Genomic DNA, 27363 nt, shown 5'->3' with positions numbered 1-27363 from the left:
GCTGGAATCAGCCTCTATTAAATAGAAACATTTAAAGCTTTGGTGTTTATTCCAGCACCAGTTGGCTCCAGCCTTGGTTCTGACCGCCAGTTCTCCTGGTGGACGGTTTCCAGGGATTCTCTGCAACCCAGGAAAACCATCACCTGTGCACCTCCATCAACAGACCCAGCTCCTCCCTGCTCCCCCAGGAAGATGCATCCTGTTCTGACTCCAGACAGGGACAAGGATGAGGTGGAAATACACATGGAACAACAATGCCTCTTGCCAGATGCAGCAGTTTCTCAGAGGAAAAGCACATTTGCAATCCCAGTGAAGTTGCCCAGAAACCAGGCAAGGAAAATGATGTAACGAGGCTCTCCAGTTGTCCAAAAGTGAATCACAGCCTCTACGACAGCTCCCCCCCACCTTTTTGCTGACTAATACCTGACACAAAGGGGCCCTGGGAGGAACAGCACAGGAGAGCCCTTTAAGTGGTGCCTGGCTCCCTATCAAAACCACACAGCGGCTGTCTGGGACCTCCATCATGGGGAATTCCCCTTCTCCATGCCTAAAAGTAAGCTCAGCTGGGCCAGCCTTCCTGCATTTGGGGATTGCAGGCACAGAGCTCCTGCTCTGAAGAGCTCTCCCTCCCCCCAGCCCCTCCAGGACCCAGCCTGGTGAGTAGCACGATGATTTTTTCGGTGCGAGAGTTCCCGCGATGGAGTGAGGGGAAGGCAGGCAGCTTTTGGGGTGCTGCAAAACCAAGCCACCCCTTTTGCTCCTAGAAGAAATAAGCAGGGTTTTGTTATTTCATGCAGGTTGAGGCATTAATTTATAAACAAGGTGTTTTCTGTTTTGGTGGGACTGCATTTAGCTTTCAAGACAGGTTTTCTGAGGGTTTACAGAACAGCACTGGGCCTTTCGTTGGGGTAAAACAAGACTTTCAGGGAACAAAAGGGAAGATGTTGGGCACGTGTGGGGTCCTGCTCTCTCATCCCCAGCTCAGACTTCATCAGGGTCCCTAAGCACTGAGCTCTCGTAACCCAGCCAGGCTGCCAGGGTGATGTTCTGCTGCCAGTGAAGGGCAGTCAGGAAAAGGAATTTCTGGGGTTTCAATTTTTACAACCCAAAACATCAAATTCCGAAGAAGTGGTGGAGCTGTGTGAATACAGCTGAGTAAGAAGCCAGGACTGGGGCAGCTGGAAACAGCTCAATCTCCAGTGAAGGACCTTGATGAACCCAGCACCAGGTCACCTAGGGAGGACACGTCTGGAGTACAGGCAGAGAGCAGCACAGCTGCCTACAGCAGGATTTCTTCACTCCTGCTTCGTTGCTTTTATTTACACATATATTTAATAAAAACCCACCACCTTCTCCTTGTGGCAAAACCAACAGAAGAAAGAAAATCAGGTAGCTGTTAAGCTGCGTCCCGAAGAGCAGAGTGAACCAAGATATTCCCTGTGCTTGGTGCCCCTCTGGGTCATTTCGGTGCTTCACCAGGGCACAATTCCAGCAGCAGCACAGAGCAAAAGGATCCTTGGAATGCATGCTCCGGTTACAGGATGAAATTCCCTCATTTAACATTAACTCGGAGGCTCGGTGGGGAATTCTCTGTGCCTCAGAGGAACGTCAGCCTCGGCCAGCCGGCAGCACCACCCTCCTCCTTCCCGGGGCCGAGGCGACCAGAGCGCTTCAGCACAGCCTCCCCTCAGCCACTGAGGGGTACACGCGGAGCCCCCTCGGCCCCGCCATTTTGTGTCTGCACAAGCCGGGGGAGCCGCTGCAGGGCTCGGCCTCGCCGCCGCCCTACGAGAGCAGCCTCCCGCAGGAAGAAGGCGCAGGCCGGCTGATGCCGCCCCTCAAAGCCCCGCTGAGGCGGGCGGGACCCCCGTGCAGCCCCAGGGAGCCCAAAGGACACTGAGGCGACGGCTCCGCCATGACGGGCACCATCCCCAGCCGCTGCCCGCCCTCTCCTTTATAGTCCCTGCTGCGCGCCGATTGGCCGCGCCGCCTGTCCGTCAGGCTGGGAATTTCCCGGGGGCGGAACCAGCCCCGGTGCTGGTGGCGGAGCGGAGGGACCCGGACCGAGACCCCCGACCCCGATCCCGACCCCGACCGCGATCCGGGCGGCGGCCCCGCCGTGGGGCGCACGGCAGGTGAGCTCGGAGCGCTGCGGGGCCCTGCCGCCCTCGCGGACAGGAGCCCTGCCCGGGGCACCGGGGTCTTACCGGCACCGGGGTCGCGCCGCCCCAGCGAAGGGGCCCGGCCCGGAGGCAACTGGCGGGATCGGGGCTGCGCGTTGCCCATATCTGGCCGGTTCTCGGGCCGCTCGGGTGGTCGGGGTGAGACCCTGGAGGGGGCCGGGGGCGCGCCGTCCCCCGGGAATTTTTCCCGGAGCCGCCCGGTGTCGCGGGCTGTCGCGGTAATCGTGCCGTGCCTCAGTTTCCCCTCTCCCGGCCAGGGCGGGGGCTGCCGCCGCCCCCCGCGGGGGACAGGCGGGGTGTCCGTGTTGCCGGCGGTGCCCGGGGGGAGAGGAGGAGGCTCGGCGGGGTGCGGGTGGGGGTCCCCCAGCCCCCCGGGCGGTGCTGATGCCCCGGGGCGGCCCCGCTCCTCCCTCGCCCCGCCTTGCACAACCCCGGCGTTTCCCCGGGCCCACGCATCTGCCTCCCGACTACCCCTGGTTTGCGATCCCCCCCGGGCAGGGCCGGTTCGTGGGCCCCTTTCGGGGGCGCTGCGGCGGCCATGGCCTCGAGGACCCTCCTGTCCGTGCTGTTTTCTTTTCCCTTTGACTTTTTCCCCCTGGTCCAACCGTGTGTGTCCGCATCGGATATTGATCCAGAGGTTCGAACAGCTGGAGTAGGGATGGCAGCATCCTCTTCTTTTGGGAGGGAGGCACAGCTTGTCTCCCCCTTTCTGCCCCCTCAATTCCATTCTGCTCCCTCAATTCCATTCAAGACCCTCACGCAGGGCAAAGAGGAAAAAAAACAGAAAAGATGCTGCCTGTCACTGCTGCTTTTGGGTGAGAGTAGCTCCAGATGGGACTCATGGGGGTCTGCATCCTCTCAGAGATCTGGCTATCCTGTTCCTGTGTCCCTGGCACACAGGTTGCCCCTTGTATCAAGAAGTCAAACACAGCCTTTTTCCTTGAGCTGGTTATTCCCATCACTTGGGTGGGTTATTCCCATCTGGGGGAATGGGAGCTGTTCTGCTGCCACAAGCTCTTTTGGAGTGCAAATTTCACGGAGAGCGCTGTCAGCTGAAGCATTCCACAGACTGGACTTTGGGCACTGGGGTGAATTCTGGAGACAGCAAGGCTCCAACCAGGCACGTCCTTGAGAGCTGTTTCTGTGGTGAGGTGAAGTAAGCAAGAAGAAAACAGTAGAGGCTTTTTGCTGCCTTTGGCATCGTTCCTGGTTCTGCAGGAAATCCCACGACGCCCTTTCAGCCCGACCTATGCCAGGCAGACCTATTTAGCACAGGGCCGTGGGTTGTTGCTTGCCAGCAGCTGGTACAAAACTCTCGTGGGTGGAGGAAACCAAACCATCTACTCTTGTGGCATTGCAGATATTGTTTTAAAGCAGCAGTTCTTACACTTTGGGTGGCACTTTGCTGGTGTAGATTTGTGGTGTCACTATCTGCTATCACCTGTCGGCTGGGTTGTTGCTGGCTGAAGCACCCCAAGCTGGACAGGAGTAGCTTGGAAGCAAGGAGAAGGCTACAAGGAAAGGGGTGGCTGTGCCTTGTTCTGCTTTGGAGTGCTGTGACAAGCAGCCATGATGCTGCTGAGCTCTGCAGGGAGAAGTGGAGCAGGAAGGATGAGCCAGATGTCTTTGCAGCAGAAGACAGTCTTGCATAAATCCTCCCCACCCCGTGCTGCCAGGAGAGCACCACCACCATGCCTGGCTGCATGTCCTGCCTGCATTGAAGCTTGAGCCCATCCCGAGGAGCTCTGCAGCTGTGTGTGGTTAGCTGTGTTTGTAAACCTGGCAGACCCAGGGAAACGCTTTATTTTCTTTGTGAGCAGCCTCATGAGAAGCAGGTTGTTTCGTGAAGCCTCTTCGGAAGGTGAGGTTTTGAGGCAAGAGTGGGATTTCTGGCTGGGGGACGTCCTTAATACCTGCTGTATTTTGGGTAAGGCTCTTGCCTTTCCTGCCCTCTCTTTGTGGCTAAACTGGCTGGAAAGGAACACACTGCAAGGGGAGGGTCAGACCTTTCCCTTTGAGACCTGAGCCTTGCAATGCCTGCTTTCTTGTCCTCTTATTACTCCCAGACCAGTGAACTGCAGTGCCCAAAAAGTCTCATTATTGCTGCCTCCTAAAGCAAACTCTACTTTTGCTTTCCTGCATATGAGACCAGTCCAGCAGTCCAGGAATGGTTTTTCCTTGTCTGGGAAGCTGCTGGAGCCATGTGTAAAAGAAAACCAGTCTGGGGGCTACAGTGTTTTCCAGTAAAATGATCAAACAAACAAACAGAAAAAAATCATTCCATGGTGTCTGAGTGGCTTTTGCTTTCCCTCTGAGGAGGCATGCTGGGGACCCAGCAGCCCCAGTCATGGGAAAATTATGCTGGCAGCCTGCAGGGATTTGCTTTCACCTCCTGTGATCCTGGTGCGGAGGAGGCTTCCTGTGAATGTTGTGCACTGGAGTAAGGAAAAACCCCTTCTCCTTAGGGGGTTCCCATCACACGATGGGAATTGAAGGGCTGCCAAGCCTGCAGCTCAGGGAGGCTGCTCCACACCCTGGGGTCACTGCCCAAAGCAAACCCTCAGCAGTGCCAGACCCCTCCTGCAGAGGCTTCACATCCTAAGCCTTGGTATCTTCAGTGTTCAGTAATTTTAAAGTAGGAATCACATCTTTCTGCCACTTCTGCATGGCTGGTACAGTGATGGCTGTGGCAGTGGTGCGTGTTGTTCTGGGTGACAGCAGTGACAGCTCCAGCTCACTCCCAAGCCACAGCACAGCTATTTAAACACCACTCTGCTTTCATCTTTGCCCATGAGTCTCCCGTGCCCACTCACACTCTCATTCTCTACTTTTGCTGAGTTGCCATGAAAATTTGCTACCTAAAGGTCTTGGTGTCCCTCATGGAACCAGCAACACCCACAGGTGCCTGTCTGGCAGTCTGACGACAGCTGGGCATGGAGCCAGTGAGCTGCAGCCAAGCAGCCACGGTCTAAGCCTGGCCCTCAAGCCTCAGGGCTGCGAAATATTGTCAGATCACCTTAGGAACCGTTGACTGGCAAAGACGGAAGTGTTTTCTGGTGGTTTGGTGGTTTCTGCTGGAGTTTGTGGTAGTCATGTTTTCTTTGCGTATCTAACCACCATTATGGTGTATGTCCCTCTCTCCTCCACTTGTGTTTTTATTGAAATGAGTTTTTTTACTGTAAATCTCACCTGTCAGAACTCTTAAAAAAAAAAAAACACAACAAACCAAGACTGGGATAAGTGACTTAGTCTCTGGTCCCCAGGGTGACCTCTCTGTTCCAACAGCTCCTTGCAGAAATTGGACTGTGCCTCCACTCCAGGAAATCCCACCCTGTCCCCGGTGATGGCCTGGAATGCTGTGGAAACCCCTCCCTCTTGCAGGCTATTGTTTGCTGGTGAATTTGTGGCTGGTCTGTGCTTCGGTCAGCTGGAGATAGTCCAGTTCCTCCCCCCAGCTGTTGTTTGAAAACAGCTCCTGTGGTCCCTTTGCTACAATCTCCCCGGCAGAGTACAGACCTTGAGTAAAAAAGTTCTTGATAGAATCTTGAGAATAGGGAGTGTCAGAGGCTTGCAGTGGCTCCATCCAGCTGGAAGAATATGGGATCACTGTGAGTGAGCTCTGCTGTTTGGCAGGATGGTCAGTGCAGTTGGACTCTGAGGGATTCCTGCAGGGGTGCACAGGGGACAGGTACCTCCCATGTGCTATGGGACAAGGCAGAAAACCTCTAGGTTTGGGGTTTGGCATTAAGAGAATGAGGACTGGTATTTCATGCTGCTTCCAAGCCACATGGGGAGATGGTACCACATGAGAGGGCAGCTCTTCCCTCTTCTTCTTCCTCTTCCTACCTTCCCTGGCACACACCTGGGCTCATCTTAGTGCAGGATGCAGATGCCCCACAAGATGGTCACTGCAGGGTGGGTTTGGTACCTAGCTCCTCCCAGAGCCCCAGGTCTGGAGCAGCATGTGACTGGACAGCAGTGAGAAGCAGGCTCGGGTCCCCAGCCAGCCTCTGACACCATCTCCATCCTCTGCCAGGCTGGCCAGGCAGGTACCATGGGCACAGGTGATGGCATTTCCCAGCCACGAGGGTCCCACTGGGCTACATGCTGGGCTCATCCAACCTGGCCTTGATCACTTCTAGGGATGGGGCATCCACAGCTGCTCTGGGCAGCCTGTTCTGGTGCCTCACCACCTCACAGTAAAGAATCTCTTCTGAATACCTAACCAAACCTGCCCTCTGTTTAAGGCTGTGACAGTGCTGCCATCGCTGGGACCTATGGCTCACAAATGGCCCTGGTTCTTCCACAGCTTCCTGTCAGCTGCTCTGGGCTCCAGGAATAGCCTCTCCTCAGCTCACCCCACAGCACCACAGCTGGGCAGCTCCTAGTGGCACTTCCAGCTGCTTGGGATGGAGTCACTGGTTCCCCATAAAGGGATATAGGCAATGGAGGACTTGCAGCAGCCACGGAGCAGGAGGATGATGAGAGGCACCAATGCATCTCCCAGAAGCAGAGTGCTGCTGAGGCCAGGCCTAATTCCCTGTCACTGAGGCTGGCATTAATTGCTGTTCCAGTTGTGGATGCTGCCAGGTGACAGTTGTCATCTGGAAAGTCCCTGCCGCTCCCTGGCAGGCAGGTCATTCAAACTGGAGATCAGCCTGGATCACTCATGGCATGAGCATTAGTCTGAGGTTGAGACAGTTTCGGGTACAGACTACCCCCTTCCCCTTTCTGAATGCCTCCTCTCAGCCCTCTCCTGCTTACCCCAGCTGTCTTGGCTGAGAGAAGAGTACTTTGGGGTGTTCCTTTTGTGCCCCCAGGCAGCATCCCAGCTTCAGCTGGCACCAGGACCTTCTCAGCTGCTGCTCTGCTCCATGTCCTAACAAGCTGGCATCAGGGGGGATAGTTCTGATAAGTTGTGCTGTGATTCACAGCTGCTGCTTTATCCCCCCAGGAGATGGGTGAGACCTGGAGCCAGGAGCCTGCCCAGCTGTCCCCAGGCCAGACTTCAGCAAGGGGGAGGCCTTAGGCCACCCACAAGTGCAAGGGATTGGAAAAACAATTAGCATAATGCTTGTGGGTGTTTTGTCTCCTTGGGCTTTGCTCCCAGCAGGGCACATGCCTGGATGTTTCGTGTGCCCAATTCAGGAAGCCAGTTTTTCTGGCTGAGCAGGCAGACAGAGTGGGTCCCTGCCTGGCTCCTGGGGTCATCCCCCAGTACTGCCCAAACTTCCCCTCAGCTGCTTGTTATGGCTTTTGGAGTTGCAGACACTGCCACTCCCCAGACAGCCCCTGACAAGCCTTTATGCAACCCAGAAATACCACGTGTTGAGCAAGATGCCCTGGTGACAGTGTCCAGGTTTGCTCTGGTGTGGGTGAATGCTCCTGAGCTGCATCTCCATCTCTCCTGGCATGCAGCAACCAGGGGTTGTAGCTGTCTCTGTGACTCCAGTGCCCTGCATGGGTGAGAGCCAACCCCAAGTGGGGCTGCTGGTGATGCCTGCTCGTGTGACAGTTCTCATGGCCGTGAGTCACCCCCACACGTTCGCCCCAAGCAGGGCTGGAGAGGGAAGTGCCTTCACCTGGGTCACTTGTTGGCTGGCTGGCAAGCAGTGAGGCACCAGCACAGCACCCTAGACCCCCATACGGCTGGGACCAGGGGACTGTGGCACCATCTGGAGCTAGAGAAAGGTGTCACCTTGCTCCATTGCCTTGCAGGGATGCCTGGCTGGGAGGTAGGCGACTGAACAGCAGGCATGGAAGGGAGAGGACCCTATCATATCTATGACCCTGGTGGGGGCTCAGAGGAGAATGGATCCACGGCCTTGGAGCGGCTGGTGGAGGAGAACGCCCGGCTGAAGGAGAAGATGCAAGGGATCAAGTCTATCGGTAACTGCTGCGTGCCAGGGGGATGAGATTTGCCTTTGGGGTAGCCCAGCCTGTGCCCACAAAGCCAGGGGTTGCTTGCTTGGTTGAGGAAGGGTGCTGGTAGAAGCTGGGGGTCTTGGCACTGGGGCAGCAGCAAAGCTCTCCCTGTCCTGGAGGGTCGAGCAGGATGTCAGCTTTTTCACATGGTGATGCAGAGGGAACTAGAATTTTGCTGGACTTCTGAGTGTTTCATGTCGGAATAAATGGCTGGAAAGACAAGTGCTGAAGCAAGGACTGTTCCTTGGAGTTCATGGGTGCTGGGACCAGTTCTGCTTTTGATGAAAATCCCCACCTCCTGCAAGCGCTGTTGGACCAGGGGCTTTTCCCAGGTGTTTCTCAATGAACCTGGTGTTGAGTGCTCCCTGCGGCAGCAGGAACATGCCAGTGTTGAAATGTTCCAGCTGAGTTGTGCCACCCTCTTTCTTCTTGTCAGCCTTCCCCCGCTCCCACCCCCAGTTTTGCTTTCTGTCTCATGAGCCAGCTTCCTCCTTTGAGTCCTGCTTCTGCAGCCGAATTTCCACCTGCCTCGTGATTCCCGTTGTGTCACCATGCTCTTACCTGGGACAGGGACTCACTGGAGTGACAGCAGCCTCCCCTCATTGGGGGAGGATTGCATTGTTCATGGCAAACCCCAAAGTGGGGAGGTTGGACCTGTAAGTCCACCACCAAGGCTTAAATTTGTCTCTTCTTGGAAGCAGAGGAAACCTCTGAGAGCCACAGTGGTGCCTTCTGCCTCCTATAACCAGTCCTCTATGTGTCAGCATAAGGATCTCTGAAACCAGTGAGCCGCTGATCCAGCTTTGCCGTTGGATTTATCCCAGAATAGTTGTTTCCAGATGAAGAAGGACTATTCTGGGTACTGCTTCCAGATGGGGTTTTTTTGTGCTGGTGGATGGGGCTACTGCAGGACAGGCCCTGGGGGAAGGAGGCTGAGCATCCTTCTGTTGCCCACAACAGGAGAGCTTCTGGAGGAGTCCCAGGTCGAGGCATCCAAGCTGCGACAGAAGGCAGAGGACCTTGTGAAGGACAATAAAATGCTGATTGGATCATCTTCCTTGGAGGACTTGGTGGAAACCGGAGGTAGGAGATGTGAGGCTCATGGGGGAGGAATAACCTGATGGCTCAGAATCCTGAGCTTGGGGGAAGGGAAAGGCTGTGCAAGAGACTTTAATAAAGGTCTCCTGCAGCAATGTCATCTCTGCAGTGTATCAAACCATTGCCATCCTCCCTTCTAAAAGGAGGTTTCTATCCCATCCCCATAGGTGGGGTAGAAATCATCCATCAGTGCCTGACCTTGCAGGGGTCTGATGGCTGCATCCTCTCCCCTCTCCGCAGCCGTCGGCCCTGATCCCAGCTTTGCACGGGCAGCCCCGGGCAATGCCCAGCCGGACGTGGAAGCACGGAAATCACCTCCCAGTGTGAGTCTGCTCAGTGTGGAAGCTGGTGCTGGCATGGCTGGAGAGGGAGGCACTGTCCATCTAATTAAAGCAAAAGGAGGAAGCCTTTAGCCTCTAGAAATGGGGATGAACCTGAAAGGAGGGGTCAGCTCCCCTGCTGTACTCCTGGTGGTCCCTCCCTTTGTGTGATGGGCATCTTGGGCTGCCATTCCCTGGGGAGCTCTGACCTGGCTGCCTCCCCTTACAGGGATCCTCCTCAGAGTTTGAGATTGTTGCCATCGAAGCGCAGGGGTTTCCCCAGGAGGGCAGGAGAGCGGTGAGTGGCCCTGGTGCCTGCAGGATTTGGTGTTGGCAGGTGGGGAGTTGGGCCAGTATCAGGTGTTTGGGGCTGTGCAGGGCTTCAGCCCTGTGTCCAAGCAGGCACCAGCAGGGCTGGCTGAGCCATGTCAAGGAAGCCCTGGGGCAAAGCACAGAGGAGGGATAAACTGGGCAAGGGTCCTCCCCCAAACACAACTGGCCTGGCTGGGCCTGGGTGAGGGACCAGTGAAGCAGCCCCAGCCAGATGGGGACGCCAATGTCTGCAGATGCCAGACAACAGTGACAGGAAGAGCTGTGACAACCCAGGCAGCTGTCAGTGATGCTCTGATGTTCAGCTGGTGCCCACACTGGGTGGGAGGACCAGGCCTCCAAGCCCTGTCATTGCTGACAGGGTCTGCCCTAGCCAAAGCACCTCTGTGTGCTTCATTTGCTGCCACCTAAATGCCCTCCTGACTGTCATTGCCCCATCCTATCCTGCTCTGTTTTTTTGTGTGCTGGAATGGAGGGGAGAAAGGATGGGGAGCCCAATGGGAATGAACATCAGCTGGCACCAGTAAGAGGACATGCTCTCATTGCACATCCTGTTCTCATTGCCCAGAGAGACTCTTGGAGGGGTCGAGTCTTACTGGACGCTCCTGGGGTGCAGCTATGAGCTGATGGAGAACAGAATGGGATCTGCTTGGCCACCAGCTGCTGGTGCCTGAGCCAAGTCCAAGTCGTGTGCTCACAGCTAGCAGACGTGGGTGGGAGGAGTTGGCTGTGCTGTGCCCCACACATGCCCTATCACAGCAGGTTTGGGGCTGTAAACTCCGGGGCCAGGGTGCTGGGGACACACTGGGCTGGCCTGTGGTGCAATCTGGGGCATTCCCACAGGCAGCAGGTGAGTCAGCGGGGCTGGGAGTGGAGCAGGCATAGGTGTGCCAGCACATCCCCAGCTCCTCCCAGCAGTGCCGTGTGTGCCAGCGCCACCTCCTAGGCTATGGAGGAGTTAACCAACCACACCAGAGGAGCATAAACCTCCTGGGGACACTCCCCATGGGCAGGGTACACCCTGACACTGGTGGGTGTGCCCTGACCTGGGCTTTCCCAGCTGCTGTTTAAATCCGGTGCATCACCCACTTGACTATCACCTGCCAAAGGGCTCGGGTTCCTGGTGCCTGGCGTGCCACAGCAGCAGGGAGCACAGAAGTAGGACAGGTGGAAGGAGAACATGGGAATTGGGGTAAGACCACCACCCCTTCCAGCACAGAGCAGGATGTATGTAGAGAGGATGGTCTCAGGAGCTGGTATTTTTAGTCTTGGTGCAGATGGGAAGAGCTCAGGTGGAGGAGACCAAGGGTGGAGATGCCTCCATTGCTATCAGCGATCTGAGAGTGTGTTCTGCTCAGACTGCCAAGCCAAGTTGACAGTTTTTCAGCATACTGAGAGGTGCTGCAGAGTGTCTTGGTGCTGGCCCAGCTCCCCACCACAGCCCTGGATGGGACATGAAGTTGATCTGCCCTAAGAGGAACTTTACAATGCTCCTTTAACTGGTCTGACCACACTTGATCCCCTCCCCATTCCCAGGACTTGGAGCAGCCACCGAACGAGGATGCCAACCTGCTGCCCCAGCTGCAGCAGCTGGAGAACACGCTGAGTGGCTGTGCCAAGGAGGCCAGCAAGGACCAGGTCTTTGTGCGCATGGGCTACATGGCCTCCGAGCTCAAGCGCTTGGCCTCCAAGGTGCACAAGAATGAGCAGAGAACATCGTTCCTGCAGGTGAGCAAGGGCTGGCCTGGCACTTTATGGAGATTTTCCCCCTTGTGTTTTTTCCCTCCAAACCCCTCATGCCTACCCTGAGGTGGACACCTACCTCCTTAGTGTGGCTTGGTGGGAGGTGTGGGTAGCCCAGGGCTGGCCATGGTCCTCATACTGCCAGTGTTCACCCTCCAGACATTGTGTGAGACGCTGCACAGTGAGAACAAGGAGCTGCGCACCAAGCTGGAGCATGACCTGGAGCAGAGAAACCAGGCTCTGGAGAAGCTCAGGTGAGGATGGGCTATGTGGATGGAGACAGGGCTGCCCTGGAAGCTTCTTCCTGCTGACCCATCTCTTCCTGCCCAAAGGTGTGAGAACCAGGAGCTCCGGAGGATGGTGACACTGAGCAGCCAGGACAGTGGGAAGAGGGAAGCTGCCGAGCAGCAGCAGGTGAGGAGGCAGCATCTCCTTGGAGAGGGCTGGGAAGGAGGCAGGGAGCCCGCTGACACATCAGCAAAGATGGCCTCATTTTGATCGAGCCCCCAGTTTGTCCCAGTATGACCAGCAGGACTTCTCAGGGTCTCAAGGGGATGGGGGAGGCAGTGGGAGGGGAACTGGCTCGAGTTTAGCCGGCCTTGGGCACAGCCTCCACAAAAGCCCTGAGGGTCCCCCCCGTGCGCGTCCAGCAGAGCGGGGCCATGGTGGAGAAGGCGCCGGGCAGAGAAGAGCTGGAGGCCAAGGAAAAGAAGGTGAAGATCCTGGAGCACCAGCGCAGGGAGGTGAGGACCAGGCTGGGAGGGAGGCACCACTAAGGAGGCGGGGAGTGGGCAGAGTGGGCACAGGGCTGGGATGGCACCGAGAGACTGGAGCAGGGCTTCAGAGCCGCAGGGAAGCACTGCTGGAGCTGGACTCTCCATCCAGCTGGTCTCCAAAGTGCTTTCATGACAGGAGTCTGCTGGGGACCACCACAGCTGGTTCGTAGCAGGATTTGGGCTCCTGTTCAGCCATCCCTCTCTCCCTGCAGCTGCTGGAGGTGAATAAACAGTGGGATCAGCATTTCCGCTCCATGAAGCAGAAGTACGAGCAGAAGGTAGGGCTGGGTGCTCAGGGCTGGGTGCTTGGGGGCACATTCCTGCTGGGTGCTGGCTGTGGGGACTCAGAGGAAATGCTGTAGGGAGGTCTGGGGGCTGCCTGTGCCTTCTTTCCCCCAGTGTGGGTCCTTCCAGGCCAACGTCCCCACTCCCTCCTGGCAGGTCACAGACCTACACCAGGAGCTGGCTGAGGCCCGCAGGGCAGTGACCGAGCTGGAGTCAGAGCGGGAGCAAAAGCAACGGGATTTTGACCGCAAGCTGCTCCTGGCCAAGTCCCGGATTGAAACAGAAGAGGCAAGTCCCTTGGGAAGGGTGACAGGGAGCTGCCAGCCCTGTTGCCCTACCCTGGCTGATCTCCCCCCACCCTGGGTCCTGCAGGCAGAGAAGGAGAGGCTGGCCATGGAGGTGAGGGACCTGCAGCAGAGGATGCGGTTTCTGCAGGAGCAGCTGGCTCCGGTCACCAGGCAGCGGGAATACCAGGAAAAGGAGATCCAGAGGCTGAACAAGGTGGGGGCCAGGGCACAACCCCTCACTGCAAAATGTCTTTAATATTCTCCATTCTCTTCACCTCTCTCAAATCCAAAACTGACCCTCATAGCCCACTCTTGCTCAGGCAGAGACTTGTGTCAGGCCCACCACTTGTATGAGGCCCACCATATCCCTCTGGCTCCAAGGAAGGGGGGTTCAAGTAGGGTCTGTTGTCCCTCTTACCCGTGCCATTACACCCACTGCCCATGCTGGACACATGCCCGGGGTCCTCCAGTGACATCTTGGGCACTGAACTCACTCTGACCCTGCTCCCTCCTCTTCCTCTCTAGGCACTAGAAGAGGCCCTGAACGTCCAAGCCTCTCCACCACCCATCTTTGCCATGGAGCCAGCAGGGAAGCTGCCACAGCAGGAGCTGCTGACCCAGAATGAGCTACTCAAGCAGCAGGTAGGGCAGGACACGGAGCCACTGGGGATGGGCAAGGAAATACATGTCCTCAATTTCCACAGCAAAGAGCCCTGTATGCCAGCAGCAGATGGGCAGGTGTCAGGGCTGGGGTGGTGGGGGTTGGGGACCCAGCTCAGCATCCTCCAGGTATTCATCTGGAAGGACCACAGCCATGGGCCATGGAGCCAGCCCACATGCCTGGGGCTTGGCATGGCTGGTGGAGTCAAGAATGGCAGCACAGCGATGGGCTTGCTTAGGGGAGGTGTCTGCCCTCAGCCAGGTGCACCCACATTGTTCCTTCCTGCCAGGTGAAAATTTTTGAGGAAGACTTTCAGAGGGAACGGAGTGACAGGGAGAGGATGAATGAGGAGAAGGAAGAGCTGAAGCAGCAGCTGGAAAAGCTGCAGAAGCAGCTGGTCCTCTCCAGCAACCAGGTGAGCAGCACTGGGTGCTACTAGCAGCACTCTGGGAGCCCCATATCAACCCCATGTGTCTCAGAAATGCTTGCCCCCAGTGTCACAGTCCCTGTACATATCTAAGAGGAGGGGCTGAAGAACAGGAAGCCCAGAGGGGTGTTTTTTCTGCTGCTTGTCACTGCCAGAGAATCTCCTTTAATTCTGTACCTCTCCTGGCAGTCTGATGGAGGGAGACTGGTGCAGACATTCCCTCAGCAACCCTAACTCATGAAGATGGGGGGTGGCAGGGTGGGCTCTGTACTTACCCCTCTTTCTCCAGCTCCGAGCCTCCAAAGACGACTGCCAGAGGGAGAAGGAGGAGAAGGAGAAGCTGAAGAAGCTGCTGAAACAGCACAAACAGGTAGGGATGGGAGGAAACCCTCCTTGGGCAGAGGGGCTGGGGGCTGCAGGCAATGGGTGGCGGTGGACTGCTCTTGGGATCTCCCCAGCATCTGTCCTGGCTCCTTGCAGGCTTCTGGAGAGAGGCTGCACACCGAGCCAGGGCCAGGGCCGCTGGGCCCAGCCTGCCCCATGTACCAGTACCAGTACAGTCCCCCCATGGCTCACCCCGTGTACCACGGCTACGATGAGTGGCAGCAGATCCGATACCCGCCAGCCATGCCGGCCGAGCACGCGCAAGGACAGAACTTCCACCATTTCCCCCCGGTGAGACTCCACCTGTGCCAGCAGGAGGGGAAGCAGAGGGTGACATGTGGGCGGGTCTGGGGCTCCCTGCCTCCAGGGCCACTGAGTCCCAGAGCAGGGAGCTGAGCAGGGTCCTGATGGCATGTGACTGCTCAGCCCCCTTCCTCCCGCTCCTTCTCCTCTTCACACGCTGTCTGTCAGTCAATCAGAGTGCAGCCTCATGATTCACATGCCAGGTAATTCCCTGTCTCTGTTCCATCTCCTCCCACAGCCCGAGTACCCCTGGCGCCCGCCCTGTGCTATGGCTCGCAGCCAGAACGCCCAACCAGTGGCCGGGGTGAAACCAGTCCCCAAGGACTTGGGTAAGGCTCAGACCCTCCCTGACAGGGATGCCCATCCTTCACCCTGAGACCTTTGGGCACTTGGCTAAACGCATGGGGGGGGGATGGGGGTACAACTTTCCAGGCAGTGGCCATTTTCCCTTAGCCCCCAGCTCTCATCAGCTGAGGGGATGGTGTTGCCATGGGGTTGGTCCCTGCTGCATCCCTGCCAGCATGCCCACGGCACCTAAAGTCAGGCTGAGCCCAAACAGCTCATGGAGTTATGGCAGTTGGTGCTCAGGGATACCAACCATGCCACGGCTGGCATCCCTCCTGTGGGGCTTGTGTGAGAAGGAAGAACTGTGCTTACCCTGTGCCACCCCTCTCTTGTGTCTCAGAACAGGCAGGTCCCGGATTGCCCTAACGCCAAGGACCGGCCACGCTCCGACACCAGTGGAAGAGGAGTAGGGTGTGTGTGTGTGCCCGTGTGTGTGTGTCCAGGAGCTTCCTCCGGCCACCAATGCCTGTGCAAGGACATGTGCTGCATGTGGGGGGCTCAGCAGCACCTTCCCCCAAGGATATCATGAAGGAGGGACTGAAGATGCCATCGTGGTGACAGCCAGCATGGGGTCAGTCCCCTGCGGCCATCCCCTTCCCCACGAGGAGCCAGGCCTGGCCTGGCAGTGCTGTAGACCCAAGCCAGGTCTTCAGGGAGGAGGAGCCAGTGTTTCCCAGGAGCTGCCCCAGTGCAGAGCCCCTGGAGGAGTGGATAACAGTGGGGACTCTCCCGGTGGTGGGAGACCCCACACTCACAGGCAGGTGCTGGCCGCAGCTGTGGCCCAGCCTGAGGGTGATTGATGTCTTTGTATTTATTTAAGGACTGAAGTGTAGCTGAGTCTCTCTGGTTTTGTCCTGAAAGCTGCTTCCTGTGGGGAGGGGGAGAGGGAGGGATACCAGGGCTGTTGGTCCCCATGTGCTCGGAGACAAGAGTGCAAGGGAACCCCAGCCCTTGCTTGGGCACCCCAGGATCTGTTGCCCCAAGTGCATACCCCCACCTCCCTCTGTGTGCTGAGCTCAGCCCCTCACCCTCCCCTCTTCTGCCCCCCACCTCTGCCAGGGCAGGGAAGCCTCTGCTGCCCCCTCTGCCTTTCCATGCAGCAGCAGCCTTGGGGACAATCTTTGACATTGCACACAGCAAATCTTGCTCCACTAAATAGGTCTGGAGGGGAAAAAAACAAACAGCCCAGTTTCTCTAAGTATGGCTGTCACCGGTGTGACAGCAGGAGGTACAGGATTCCAGTATGCTCCTCAGTGGGGGTTGTCCCTGGTCCTGCCTCCCGCCCCTTTTGCCCACCTGTGCTCTGCACTCATTCCCCATCCTGTCCTCAAATTCTGGGTGTGATGGTAAGTCCATGTCTGCAGTTACTGTGGAAAAAACAAAGTTTCTCCAGTCAGGCGCTGCTACCCCAAGGCCTGGCCACTGTGACCCCCACTCTAGCTCCCTTACCCCTGGCCAACACGTGGTGCTGCACATTTGCAGAGCCTTTATTTGGTGTTTCTGTGGTGGGTGGTGAGGGGCCGGCCACCCCCGACCAGGAGAGCAGCACATCTGTGTGCCAGGACCACGGGCAGCCTGAATGCACTGAAGAGCTGCTCCGTGCTCGGCACGGTCAGGCCAGGCCCGCCCCAGCCGGGGGCTTTCGGGCCAAGCCTTCATGGAGATGTGGTCTCCTCCAGGGACAGCCAGCCCTGCATCCTCCCACTGCCTGGGATGGTGGAGAGGAGGGGGCAGGCTGGAGGCCAGGAGATGTCACCACCAGGGGTGGAGGTGGGACACAGGGATATTGGAAGTATTTACTGCCATCGCTGAGGTCTCTGCCATGAGATCCTCAGCCCAGCATCCTGACTGGGGGGTGCCAGAGACAGGAGCAATGGAGGGAACAGGGTGTGATTCCTGCTGCTGGGGAACATCTGGGTAGGGAATGGAATGGGAAGTAGCTGGGGGGATGCTGGCCCTCATGCCAGCAGCCCGAGGCCCTACTGGTCCTGCTGTTCATCATGGTTCTCCTGCTGCCGCCGCCTCAGGTAGGTCACGATGTTTTTCTTCACGACAGCGATGTTGGTGCGATGGTACCAGCGCATGATGGGCACACCCTCAGGGCTCACCAGGAACTTCTCAAAGTTCCACTTGATGTCATGGTTCCGCAAAGGCTCCCAGAAGAGCCTGTTGGGGTTCCCAAAGTCCTCCGCCACCGGGGGACAGGCGTTCTGCAATGGGGAGCCAATGCGTCACTGCCTTGCCCCTCCATAAAGCAAAGTGGGTCTGTCCCCCTCATCTCCCCTTGCCATAGCACCCACCTTCAGGAAGGTGAAGATCTTCTGCTCCTTGGCCCCGTTCACGTCCCCTTTCTGGAACAGCTGGAAGTTGGGAACAAAGCCACCTCCTGGCCGGACGTACCTATAAGGCAGGGGAACAGGATGTTGTGCAATGGACAGCTCTGGGTGCTTGCAGAGGGGTGGTGGCAGGACCCCAAACCCCTTGTTTGGGTCCAGAGCCAGCAGCAGCTGCAGCCTGTGCTCCTGCTGCTGGGGGAGAGGTGTCCCACAGCCCCCACCACAGTACTCACTTAAGGGCAGGGAGGATCTCTGAGTTCTGGCCAGGTTCCTGCTTCCCAAATTGGTTGGAGGGGAAACCAAGGACCACGAGCCCCTGGTTTCTCAGCTCATCTTGTAGTGCATTCAGTTCTGCATGCAAGGAGAGCCAGAAGCGGGTTAGCAGAGGACCGGGCACACCTCCACACCTGCACTTACCATCTGGGACCATTCCAGTCAGGCCGGGCCCTGGGGAGCAGGCATTAACCCTTTCCCCAGCTCCCCAAAGCAGAATGGACCATGGGGCCGCACTCCTGGGCCCTGCCCTGACCCCGAGGTGCCCGTGCCCCGCAGGACCCTTACCAACATACTGCAGGGTCAGGCCTCAGTATGTGGCTACGTTGACGAAGAGCACTGTCTTCCCCTTGTACCTCTCAAAGGGGATGTACTCGTCCCCATCGATGGTCAGGGCCCCGTAGTTGTAGATGGTGTCATTCACCGAGTGGTAGCAGTCCACCTGTGGGGCGAGGAGCATCCCGTGGCAGCGGGCTGGGGGCTGCCAGCCCCCCCGCTCCCCATCCTCACGGCCAGCAGAGCAATGGGGCCAGCCCTGCTGCGGGGACGGCTGCCAGCGTCGTGTCCCCTGCCCTGAATGCCGCTGGCAGCAGCCACGCTCCGGCCTGCCAAGGTCGCGGTGGTGGGACAGGCTGGCCAGGGCGTGCGGATGCACCGGGGGCTGGCTGCAGCTGGGGGAATGTTTACCGAACAGGGAGCAGCAGGAAGGCGAGTGGCTGCAAAACAGCCAGAGCACGGGGGTGGCCAGCACCAGAATCCCGAGGCTCTGGGCAAGTGAACAGGACCCAGCGCCCCTGGAAGCCCTGGGAGACAGGGGCAGGGCAGGGGGTTCCGGGTGGGATGGGGAATGGGCCGGGAAGGGTCGGTCTGGAAAAGCCCCTGCATCCGGGGCCACAGGGGTTAACCCAGAGGAGTTCACCTCCTGTCCCCACCAGGGTACCCAGGCTCAACCCAGTGCCACCGAGGGGCTATTTTAGGAGCTGGCAAGAGGTGAAATCACAGGGGTTGCACTCGAGGAATGAAGGCTCCGTGGGACTGTGGGGTCCTGGTGGCAAGGTGGGGACCCTGACTGGGGGGTGACAGTGCCCCTGCCCGCTGGGCTGTGGGGACACGGTGGGTTTCACACCTTCCCGACATGGGGGAACCCACCCGGACATTGTAGAGGGAAAAGCCCCCTGCTCTGCCCCTGGGGAGGTCACTTGCGGGACACATGGCTCTGTCCCCCTTTGTCCCCAACCCCAGGACAGCGATTCTTGGCCCTTGGCAAGAACCAACTCAGAAAATCTCCCCGTGATCCAGGCACCGGGATTGTAGGGGGAAGGAGGGGGGCTCATGGGGCGGCCGTGCCCCACCTCTGCCCCGGGGAGTCCTGCAGAGAGCCTGGGGAATAGGAGCGTCCCCCGGGTGCCACACACCCCCTAAACCCCCCTGAACGCCCCGTGGGGGTGTCCCCCTCCTCTTACCTTCTCCCTCTCCTCACTTCGCCCCAGCTGGACGAGCCCAGCCAAGAAAAGGGGCAAAATCCAGCTGCTGCGGGCGCAGCCCCCCATGGCTGGCTGCGGGGTGCGGGGTGCCAGCACCCCCTGGCAGCCCGGGGCGAGCGGCCGGGACAAGCGCCGCTGTCGCCTGCTGTCACCTCGGAGCCCGGCGGCCGAGAAATAGCGGCGGGGCTGCGAGGGGGGAGCCAATGGCCGGGGGGGGCCGGGCCGGGGCCGCGTTAACCGTGTGGGCTCTGGGACGGACACACGGACAGACACCGCCCGGGGGTGGCACCACGGCCTGGCGGGGACCCGGGGCGCCCGGGGGGACACGGGGCAGCCGCATGTGCCCAGGGTTTATGCAACGTGTTACCCGAGCCGGGATTAAACCCGCAAGGTGGGGGGAGAGATATCGGGGGAAGGGGGGAAGGAGGTGACGGTGGCAGGGAGAGGTGCCCCATCCTGCCCAGGCCACCCAGCCAGGGTGACACTTCCCCCCCCAGGTGGGGTGCTGGCACCCGGGGAGCAGGGACAAAACCCCCCCAGCAGCAGCCTCGGGGGGCTGGGGTTCGGTGGGTGCCCCCCCAGTGGCTGCTCGGGCTGGGCTGGGGAAGGCTGATCCCGCTCCGCTCCTTTGTGCCCGGTAAAGGAAGGTGCTGCTGGAGGCAGCTCTGGAGGAGGATTCCTCCTGCCAGGGGCTGTTCTGCAGCTCGTGGGCTGCGGCACCACGGTGACCCTGCTGGGGTCAAGGGCACGGCACTGCTGGGTGTCCCCTGGGGCAGGAGTTTCCAGGGTCCTGTTTGCTTAGCCAAGGAATGTGAACATTTACCCTGGGCTGTCTCCAAGGAAAATATCCGTGATGAGGTGTGAATTCCCTGAAATCCCCCCAAAAAAACTATTCAGTGGAAGAATTAACTGGCTAGAGGGGAGCTGTGGGAGTTGTGGTTTTGGGGTGAGGCTGGCCTGGGGTGGAGGACAGTATAGGGTGGCAGTGGGTGAGCCCTGGGGGGACCATGAGTGCCAGCATGAGGTTTGGCTTTGCTAGAAAGCAGTGTCGGCCCTGCCACAATACTGTCACTGAGCCAGATGCTGGAGATGCCACCAAGGAAGGGGAATGAGGCCATGGGTTAAGAGGAAGCTGAGAGCAATCTCCCAATCTGTGTTCTTCACCAGAAGGAACACCATGTCCTGGGAAAGGCTGATGTTGTGAGGCTCCAACTGCAACCTCAGCTGGCGTGGGAGGGCTGGGGGTTGGGTCCATCTCCCAGGCACACAGAGAAGCCATGGAGCAGGGGAGCTGAGGGTTTCTCTGTCACTGGCAGCATTTCCCAAAGCTGTAAACCTGCACTGCTACTGGGGAAATGGCTTAGCTCTGCCCTGCCTAGACCCCAAGCAGTGTGGGGTGTTCCCCCAGGCCCAGGCAAACCCACAGCTCAGCCACTGCCTGGAGACTGCACAGAGCCCATCACAGCATGCCAAGAGCCAGGCCAGCCACAGAGGTGCTGCAGTCGACTCTCACAGATACGGCTGTGAGTGGAGCGAGTGGCTCCTTGCCAAAACCTGTAGGATACCCAATATCCAGGGCTTGACCCTCCCCACCTACTTCCCAGGCTCTAGGGAGGTTTGAGGCCATGGGGCTGCTGCAGCTCCTGGCCTGCATGTCTCTGCATCCTGCTGCCAGCAAGGACCAGTGTGTGCCCAGTGCTGTGCTCCCCAACACAGCTCACATTTCTGAGCCTGACCAGGGCTTGAGCCACCTCCTGCAACAGAGCTAGGACAGGCCTGGGGAGCTGCTCAGGACTGTGCTCCCTGCCCCACGATTTACCACCACAGGAACAGCCACCCACATCTAGTTATAGTGGTGTGTGGTACGGTGTGGTTGTGTCCCTTCCACGTGTCCCTGATCCCTGCCATGAGCAGTGAAAGTCTGAGTCACTCCTGAACTCAGTTTTCCTAAAACCGAAATAAAAACAAGTGACCAGTTTATCCAAGTCCTGCCTCCTTGGGTCCCAGTGCCAAATCAGCCTTGGTGGAGGTTGGGAATGGGGAAGGAGTTAATGAGACACAGCCAATGGACTCCCTCTCTGCCACTGATCTTCCATGGCATCCGGGGCATGTCACCCAGTGCTCCCAGCGTGCTGTGCCACGTCATGCTGGAGGCTGCATGGGAGGGCCAAAGGGGCCAGGGGCTCCACCAGGTGCTCCACACTGCAGGATTGGGGTCCCCCCCCAAAAAGCAGCCGAGCAGGGCGGGCTGACCCTCGCACGACCCGTCCTGCTTGGTTGTTTTTCCACCAGAGCCGGGCAGGAGCCAGCTCACGCCTGCAGCAGATGTTTGGCAGGAGTCCGGGGCGGGAGGCCAGGCGCTTCCAGCTCCCTGGCCACCATGCTGCCACTGCCACCAGCCTCCTTGGCTGTCCCCTGAGCCACATGCAGGGGCTGCAGAGACCTTGTGCTGGGCTGCAGGGCCCCAGCTGAGGACAGGAAATGTGAAAGCAGCGGTGGGAACCATCTAGTGCTGCCTGCTGGGTTTATCCCAGAGCTGACTGAGAAGTATTTCCATACAGAGGGACAGGGATGGTGCCAGCAGCGTGGCAGGACAGTGGCAGGGAGCTTGGGCAGCAGCAGGCAGCATTGCCCCGGCTAGCAGCAGTGCAGCTTCCCTCTGGCAGCCTGGCCTGGCATCAATCCCAGGGCAACCTCTGAACCTTTGTTCTAAGTGTGCAACGGGAAGCAAAAGCAAAGCAAGCTCTGCCAGGCAAGAGGCCCCAGTTCTTGGAGCACCAGGCTTCCCCAGGCTGCCAGCCCGCCCAGCCCTCGCTGCTCTGCCCCAGCCCGTGTGCTCCCACACACTGCCCTGGTTCAGCAGCAGCCTCCCTGCTGGCCATGGTGCCCAGCACCCTTTGGAGTGGGGGTCCCCCTTCCCGAGTGCCCCTGCAGCCCCCAGGCTATGTGCTCTGCCCCCTCCAGCATTGCCATCCCTTCCTTTTCCAGGGGAAGATTTGCTCCCTGTAGAAATGCCCCTGGCCCATTGTTCCCCCTTCCCCCTGCAAAGGGAGGCTGCCCAGAAGCAAGGTGAGAGCCAGCATCGTGTGTCCCCTTCTCCCTTCTGTGACTGCCCCATCTGCCTCCCCCAGCAGCAGCCCCCACAGGCCAGCAGCCAGCTCCTGGCACATGCCAGCACCTCCAGGGAAGCATCCCAGTGGATGCTGAATCACTTCAGTGCCTGCATTACCCTGCCTGCTACAGCGTCACCGGAGCAGGACCTGCTTCTCAACAGAAAGGCATTTTTCCTTGGCAAAACTCCATGCAAACACTGCCTCCAAGCTCCAGCACTGTTCAGGCACTGAAGCCAGGGCCACAGGGGGATTTGGTTGTCTCGCTCCATCCTGGAGGAGGAATTTCTAACTTGACAGTGTTGGAAATCCAGTTTAAATTCATTCTCCGCCATCTTAATGCTTTAAAAAAATGTCGTGGCTTCTCCCTGCTTTACCTCTGCTGCCATTTAGCTCCATGTTTCTTGTTGTTATGAACAAACCCATCTTTCCAAGACCTTTCCTGGAAATGTTTGCCACGGGTGTGAAACTTCCCAGAAAATTCATACCAAGAAAGGAAATCTCTCACTTCCCTCTGCTGCTCTTGACAAGGGGAAGGCAGAGGTGGGAACAGCAATCATGTATGGTTGCATGGATGGTGGGGGGAGGTGTTCCATGCTTTTCCTCGTGTTTTGCTCCAAACCAGACTTCCTTCCCAAACCACTCCAATGTTTGTGGCTTCTCCCCTATTCCTCTCATAGCAAAGCTGCTCAGATCTAATTCCTGGTGCTGCTGGCCATCCCCACATTGTCCCCAGGGAAGCAATGCTTGGGTGGAGCACAGGGGAGAGCAGAGCCAGGGCTGCTCCCACCCTGCACATCTGTAATGTCCTCCAGCTGCCGCTGCACCGTGCCAGCAAGGGAGGGAGAGAGGAAGAAAAACAGGAAAATAACTCTGGTTATTTGCCTCAAACTCTGCAACTCGAGAGGGGAAGAGAGAGTTGACAGCTCGAAACAGAAATATGTTTTTTGTCTGGGCAAAGAATAAGTGTCTGCTCCCTCCCAGCGCAACCACAGTCAGTGGCTCCAGTGCAGGCACTTCTGCTCCCCAGGGTCTGCATCCTGGTGCTAGGCTCCCTTCCCAAGGTGGGAGGTGTTTGCCCAAGGTCCTGCTTCCCTGGGAACTTCCTGCCCCTCTGGCCCCACCACCCAGTGCAAACCCAAATCTGGCTGCTGTGGATCAAGCCACACAGGGATGGCACATAGGGTTTCCAGCACTGCAGGGCTGATTGCTCTTTTCAGCACAGAAAATAGGATTTAAACAATTCCCACCAGCATCACCAGAGTGTTTCCCCACATCCTTCCTGATTCATGCTGTTCGTTTGGTGACCTTCCTTGCTGTGAGTCACCCAGACGCCGTTTCAGTCCCAGGGCTCCTGCCACACTCACCCGGCACGAGGCTGGTGTGAGGGAAGCGGTGCCGGTCACCCGAGTGGGAGAAAAACAGCCACAACCACTGTCAGAAAGTCCTGAGGGATCCTTCCCACCCACTGTGTCCAGACTGAGGTTTGCCCTCCTGGGGCATGGGGCTGGGCTAGCAGTGAGCTTCCTGCTGGGCTCCAAGGCTGGGGAGAACCCCAGGGACCTTGAGGCAAGGCAGTGCAGGATGTCAGAGCAGGGAGGGTTCCTGGAGAGGCTGCAAAGTATCCCAGATCCTGCAGAGCCAGACACCACCTGTAGTGTGGACAGAGCTGCACGACACACTCACATGAAGGATAAAGTCCATTTATTTCATAACAAAGGGCAATACAAGAGCTTACATGATCCCTTGCCACTGGCTGGGCACAAACCTGCTCCTCCCGCTTTACCTGCCCAGGTGAGGCATGCACAGACTCCCAGCAGGGCTGGTGTGCTGGGCAAACAGTGGGAGCTCTCACTGTCAGGAGTGGGGAGTGCAGACAGGAGGGCTGGCAGGAACTGCACATACTCCTCTGCCCCACAAGACCCAGAAGAACCAAGAGCCCTGCAGGATTTTCCTACCATTTCAGTAGATAATGGGTAGAGGAGAAGCTGGTGCCAGCTGCACGTCTGCTGTGCTAGCAGCACTAGCTCTGTCACTGATGCTTTTAGCCAAGCACTAAATGCACAACCAGAAGCCACATCCATCTTGCTTTGACTCTTTTTTCCCCAACCACCTTGACAGCTGGGACTCCGAAGAAGAAATATTTTTTTCAGGCATTTCTACTCCTTGCTGCTTGCCTGGGAGGAGACAGTGTCACCAGTGAAGGTGAGACCAGCCTGCCTCCCTCATGGGAGTGAGATATTTCCAGCTGGACATGTCCTCAAAGTCACACCTCTCCCCACTGCTGCCCACGCTGTCATTTCCCCCACGGTCCCTAAGCGCTCAGGGGGCAAAATGAGCAGTGGGTACCCAGCGAGAGCCAGGTACGGGAGCAGGTCTGGGCGCTGGCCCACTCGCTGGCCCAGCTCCTGCCCAGGCTCCAGCTCTCAGGGTGCCCTGTCAAGGTGCCTGGCACAGGGCCCCATGGCTGTAGCCCCAGCCCAGCGAGCTGCCTGTGGCTCACACGATGCCGTTGCGCGTGGGGTGTGCTCGGACTCGGTAGATGATGACGGCCGTGGCCGGGCACAGCACCAGCACTGTCATGATGAGGATGGTGGCCAGGATGATCAACACGATGACCCAGACATCCAGGATGTGCTTGGGGAGGTCAGTGGGACTCGTGAGGTGAGGGAGGTCCATCCTGCAAGGAAAAGGCAGAGGGGTGGTGGGGCAGCCCCTTCCATCCCTCCCAGTCCCCTGCTGCTCTCTCCAGGGACACCCCCGTGGCCAGGTCCAGCTTTCACCTTGGGCTCCTTCGAGAGCCTTTGGTAAAGGCTCCTTCAATTACCCGCAGGATTTACAGCATGCTTTAAAGACACTGCATAAAAGCCCAGGGAAAAACTTCCCTATTAATTGCTACTGTTTGTTACAGGAACTGATAAAGGAAAGTCACGACCGGGTGCCCCGCTGGTCACTCACCGGTCTATCATCACGTGGGGAAATGGTGGGGACAGGACAGCCAGGAGCCCCCTCGTTTCTGGGGAGCCTCGTGTGTGTCCCCCTCACCCGCACCTCGTGCTGAGTCACGGAGTTATCCATCAGCTGAAGGGGACGGAGGGGCCGGGGAGCGGGGACCCCTCCCCGGGGACCGTGGCTGTGCCCCCGTCCTGCCCGGCCCCTCGGGGGTGGGGGACACGATGCCGTGGGGGAGAGGCGGCAGCTGCCTGTGCCCTGCCCTGCCCTGTCTGTGCCCTGCCCGTGCCCTTCTGTGCCCTGCCCGTGCTCTTCTGCTCCCTGCCCGTGCCCTTCTGTGCCCTGCCCGTGCCCTGCCTGCCCTGCCCGTGCCCTTCCCGTCCTACCTGCCCGCACCCCCTTACTTGCGGCGCTGCCAGGCTCCGGCGCCCACTCCAAACCCGGCTCCTGCTCCAGCTCCTGCGAGAAGCGGTGGCAGCGGCAGATCCCGCCGGGAGAAAAAGACTCCCGCCGCGAGAAAAAGACTCCGCCTGGCCCCGCCCGGCCCGGCCCGGCCCGCGGGGGATGGCAGGGGTGGAGAAGAGGGGAAGGGGATAGGAGGAAGGGGAAGGAAGGGCAAAGCACGGCAGGACGTTTTTTCTACACCAGGAAAAAATACGAACACACTCCATCTCATCCCACCCACAATGGGGTTCCACTGGGGGAGTGCCTCTGGAGCTGAACCCGAAGGTCTCAGGGAGGGACCGTGGGGACATTTCACTTCATAGTCGTTAATAAAGGATTATTAACAACCCTGTCCCCCTCTTGCCTCAGCAGGGCTCACAGGCACCCGCTTGCCCCCGAGGCCCAGGGCAAGAGCACCCCGAGCCTCCGTAGCCGCCCGCAGCGAGGTCCCGCACTCGGCAGGGGTGCGGGCAGGGTGATTTACAGACACGGGCAGAGAGCATCGCCACGGAGGGGACAGACCTCAGCCCGCCGGCTGGGAACGCTGTTCCTGCTGCCCAGTGGAATATTCCACTCCGCTGGTGATGCTGAATGGCAAAAGCAAGATGGGATGCAACGACTTTCCTTCTGGGACACAAAAGCTCACTGTCAGTCACGGTGGGAGCCACACACTGCACCCTTCCCTCCTGCCTTTTCCCAGGGAAACCTGTTGGGTTTCTGGTGGTGAAAAACCCTACCACACGCTCCCCAAGCACCCCTGGCCTCCAGGCAGCCCCTGGGCACGCAGCTCTGGCGGGAGCAGTGCACAGCGCTCCCCTCCAGCTGCTGCAGGCGGATAAAGAACGAGGGTTTTTATCGCGAGCAGAGCAGCGGCACATCCTCATGGACAGGGGTTTCCTGGGGAGCTGCAAGCAGCGGGCAGAGGGCAGGGACTGCCTGCAGGCGCTGTGTGGGGATGGATCCCGGGGTGAGCACGGGGAATTCCTGCCACAGGCCAGGCTGGCTCTGGTGCTTGTTGGGGCTATCCAGCAGCAGACTGGTGGTGTGTGCTGATGCCAGCTCTGCCCTCCGCGCACACCGCAGAGCATCCACAGACCTCGTGCTTTCCTGCTGATCCCACAGCACAGGAACGTTCATTCTCGTCAGGATCCTGTCTTAAGTGGACATGAGACTGAGGAGAAAACACCTTTGGGGTGTGAAAAGATCACCCTCTCTGCTGTGCTCTGATGAGACCCACCTGGAGCTGTGTCCAGCGTGAGAAGGACACGGAGCAGCTGGGGTGACTCCGGAGGAGGCCATGGAGATGTTCCGAGGGCTGAGCCCCTCTGCTCTGCAGCCAGGCTGGAAAACTGGGCATGTTGGCCTGGAGAAGGCAAGGCTCTGGGAAACCTCAGAGCCCTTTCCAGTGCCTAAAGGGGCTCCAGGATAGCTGGAGAGGGACTGGGGACAAGGGCTCGGAGTGACGGGATAAGACAGAACTGCTTCCCACTGCCAGAGGGCAGGGACAGATGGGACACTGGGAAGAAATCCTTCTCTGCGAGGGTGGTGAGCACTGGCACAGACCAGCTGTGGCTGTCCCGCCCCCGGCAGTGTCCGAGGCCAGGCTGGACGGGCCCCGGGACCAAGGAAGGCGCCGCTGCCGTGCCACGGGCGGCACCCGGTGGCACTGAGGGGGCGGCCAGGCCGCGGGTCACGTG

General features: G+C 58.7%; 3 protein-coding genes across 13 annotated transcripts; 1 reads left to right on the top strand and 2 right to left on the bottom strand.

The window, feature by feature from the left end:
* The first annotated feature begins 512 nt into the window (after nucleotides 1-512).
* Nucleotides 513-15899, top strand: TNIP1 (TNFAIP3 interacting protein 1). Of its 8 annotated transcripts, none has more exons than XM_053990932.1 (18): nucleotides 513-656; nucleotides 7902-8072; nucleotides 9069-9191; nucleotides 9447-9529; nucleotides 9756-9824; nucleotides 11393-11584; nucleotides 11759-11853; nucleotides 11932-12013; nucleotides 12250-12342; nucleotides 12588-12653; nucleotides 12817-12952; nucleotides 13037-13161; nucleotides 13473-13589; nucleotides 13898-14023; nucleotides 14325-14405; nucleotides 14516-14710; nucleotides 14961-15051; nucleotides 15413-15899. In XM_053990932.1, the coding sequence occupies exons 2-18, from the start codon at nucleotides 7940-7942 to the stop codon at nucleotides 15475-15477; spliced, it is 1872 nt and encodes a 623-aa protein (XP_053846907.1). In that variant the 5' UTR covers nucleotides 513-656; nucleotides 7902-7939; the 3' UTR covers nucleotides 15478-15899. The 8 variants fall into 8 exon arrangements, with proteins under 8 accessions (XP_053846907.1, XP_053846908.1, XP_053846906.1 ...); XM_053990933.1 differs by lacking the exon at nucleotides 513-656 and adding an exon at nucleotides 2049-2135 and having other exon boundaries at nucleotides 12253-12342; XM_053990931.1 differs by lacking the exon at nucleotides 513-656 and adding an exon at nucleotides 2049-2135.
* Nucleotides 15900-16536: 637 nt separating this feature from the next.
* On the bottom strand, nucleotides 16537-19337 carry GPX3 (glutathione peroxidase 3). Its single transcript, XM_053990939.1, has 5 exons — nucleotides 19140-19337; nucleotides 17965-18118; nucleotides 17637-17754; nucleotides 17368-17467; nucleotides 16537-17277 (listed from the first exon to the last, which is right to left on the bottom strand). Exons 1-5 carry the CDS (start codon nucleotides 19224-19226, stop codon nucleotides 17047-17049), a joined length of 690 nt encoding a protein of 229 aa, XP_053846914.1. The 5' UTR covers nucleotides 19227-19337; the 3' UTR covers nucleotides 16537-17046.
* Nucleotides 19338-23957: 4620 nt separating this feature from the next.
* On the bottom strand, nucleotides 23958-27340 carry SMIM3 (small integral membrane protein 3). 4 transcript variants are annotated; one of them, XM_053990774.1, is made up of 3 exons: nucleotides 26904-26971; nucleotides 25627-26293; nucleotides 23958-24950 (listed from the first exon to the last, which is right to left on the bottom strand). In XM_053990774.1, the coding sequence occupies exons 2-3, from the start codon at nucleotides 25896-25898 to the stop codon at nucleotides 24770-24772; spliced, it is 453 nt and encodes a 150-aa protein (XP_053846749.1). In that variant the 5' UTR covers nucleotides 25899-26293; nucleotides 26904-26971; the 3' UTR covers nucleotides 23958-24769. The 4 variants fall into 4 exon arrangements, with proteins under 4 accessions (XP_053846749.1, XP_053846752.1, XP_053846751.1 ...); XM_053990777.1 differs by having other exon boundaries at nucleotides 25627-25681; nucleotides 26904-26922; XM_053990776.1 differs by having other exon boundaries at nucleotides 25609-27340.
* Between the last annotated feature and the right edge of the window lie 23 nt (nucleotides 27341-27363).

Source organism: Vidua macroura, chromosome 15, assembly GCF_024509145.1.
Source record: "Vidua macroura isolate BioBank_ID:100142 chromosome 15, ASM2450914v1, whole genome shotgun sequence".
In the NCBI taxonomy this organism is placed as follows: Eukaryota; Metazoa; Chordata; class Aves; order Passeriformes; family Viduidae; genus Vidua; species Vidua macroura.
Note: the sequence above shows the minus strand (reverse complement) of the source record. Positions and strands in the feature narration are given on the sequence as shown.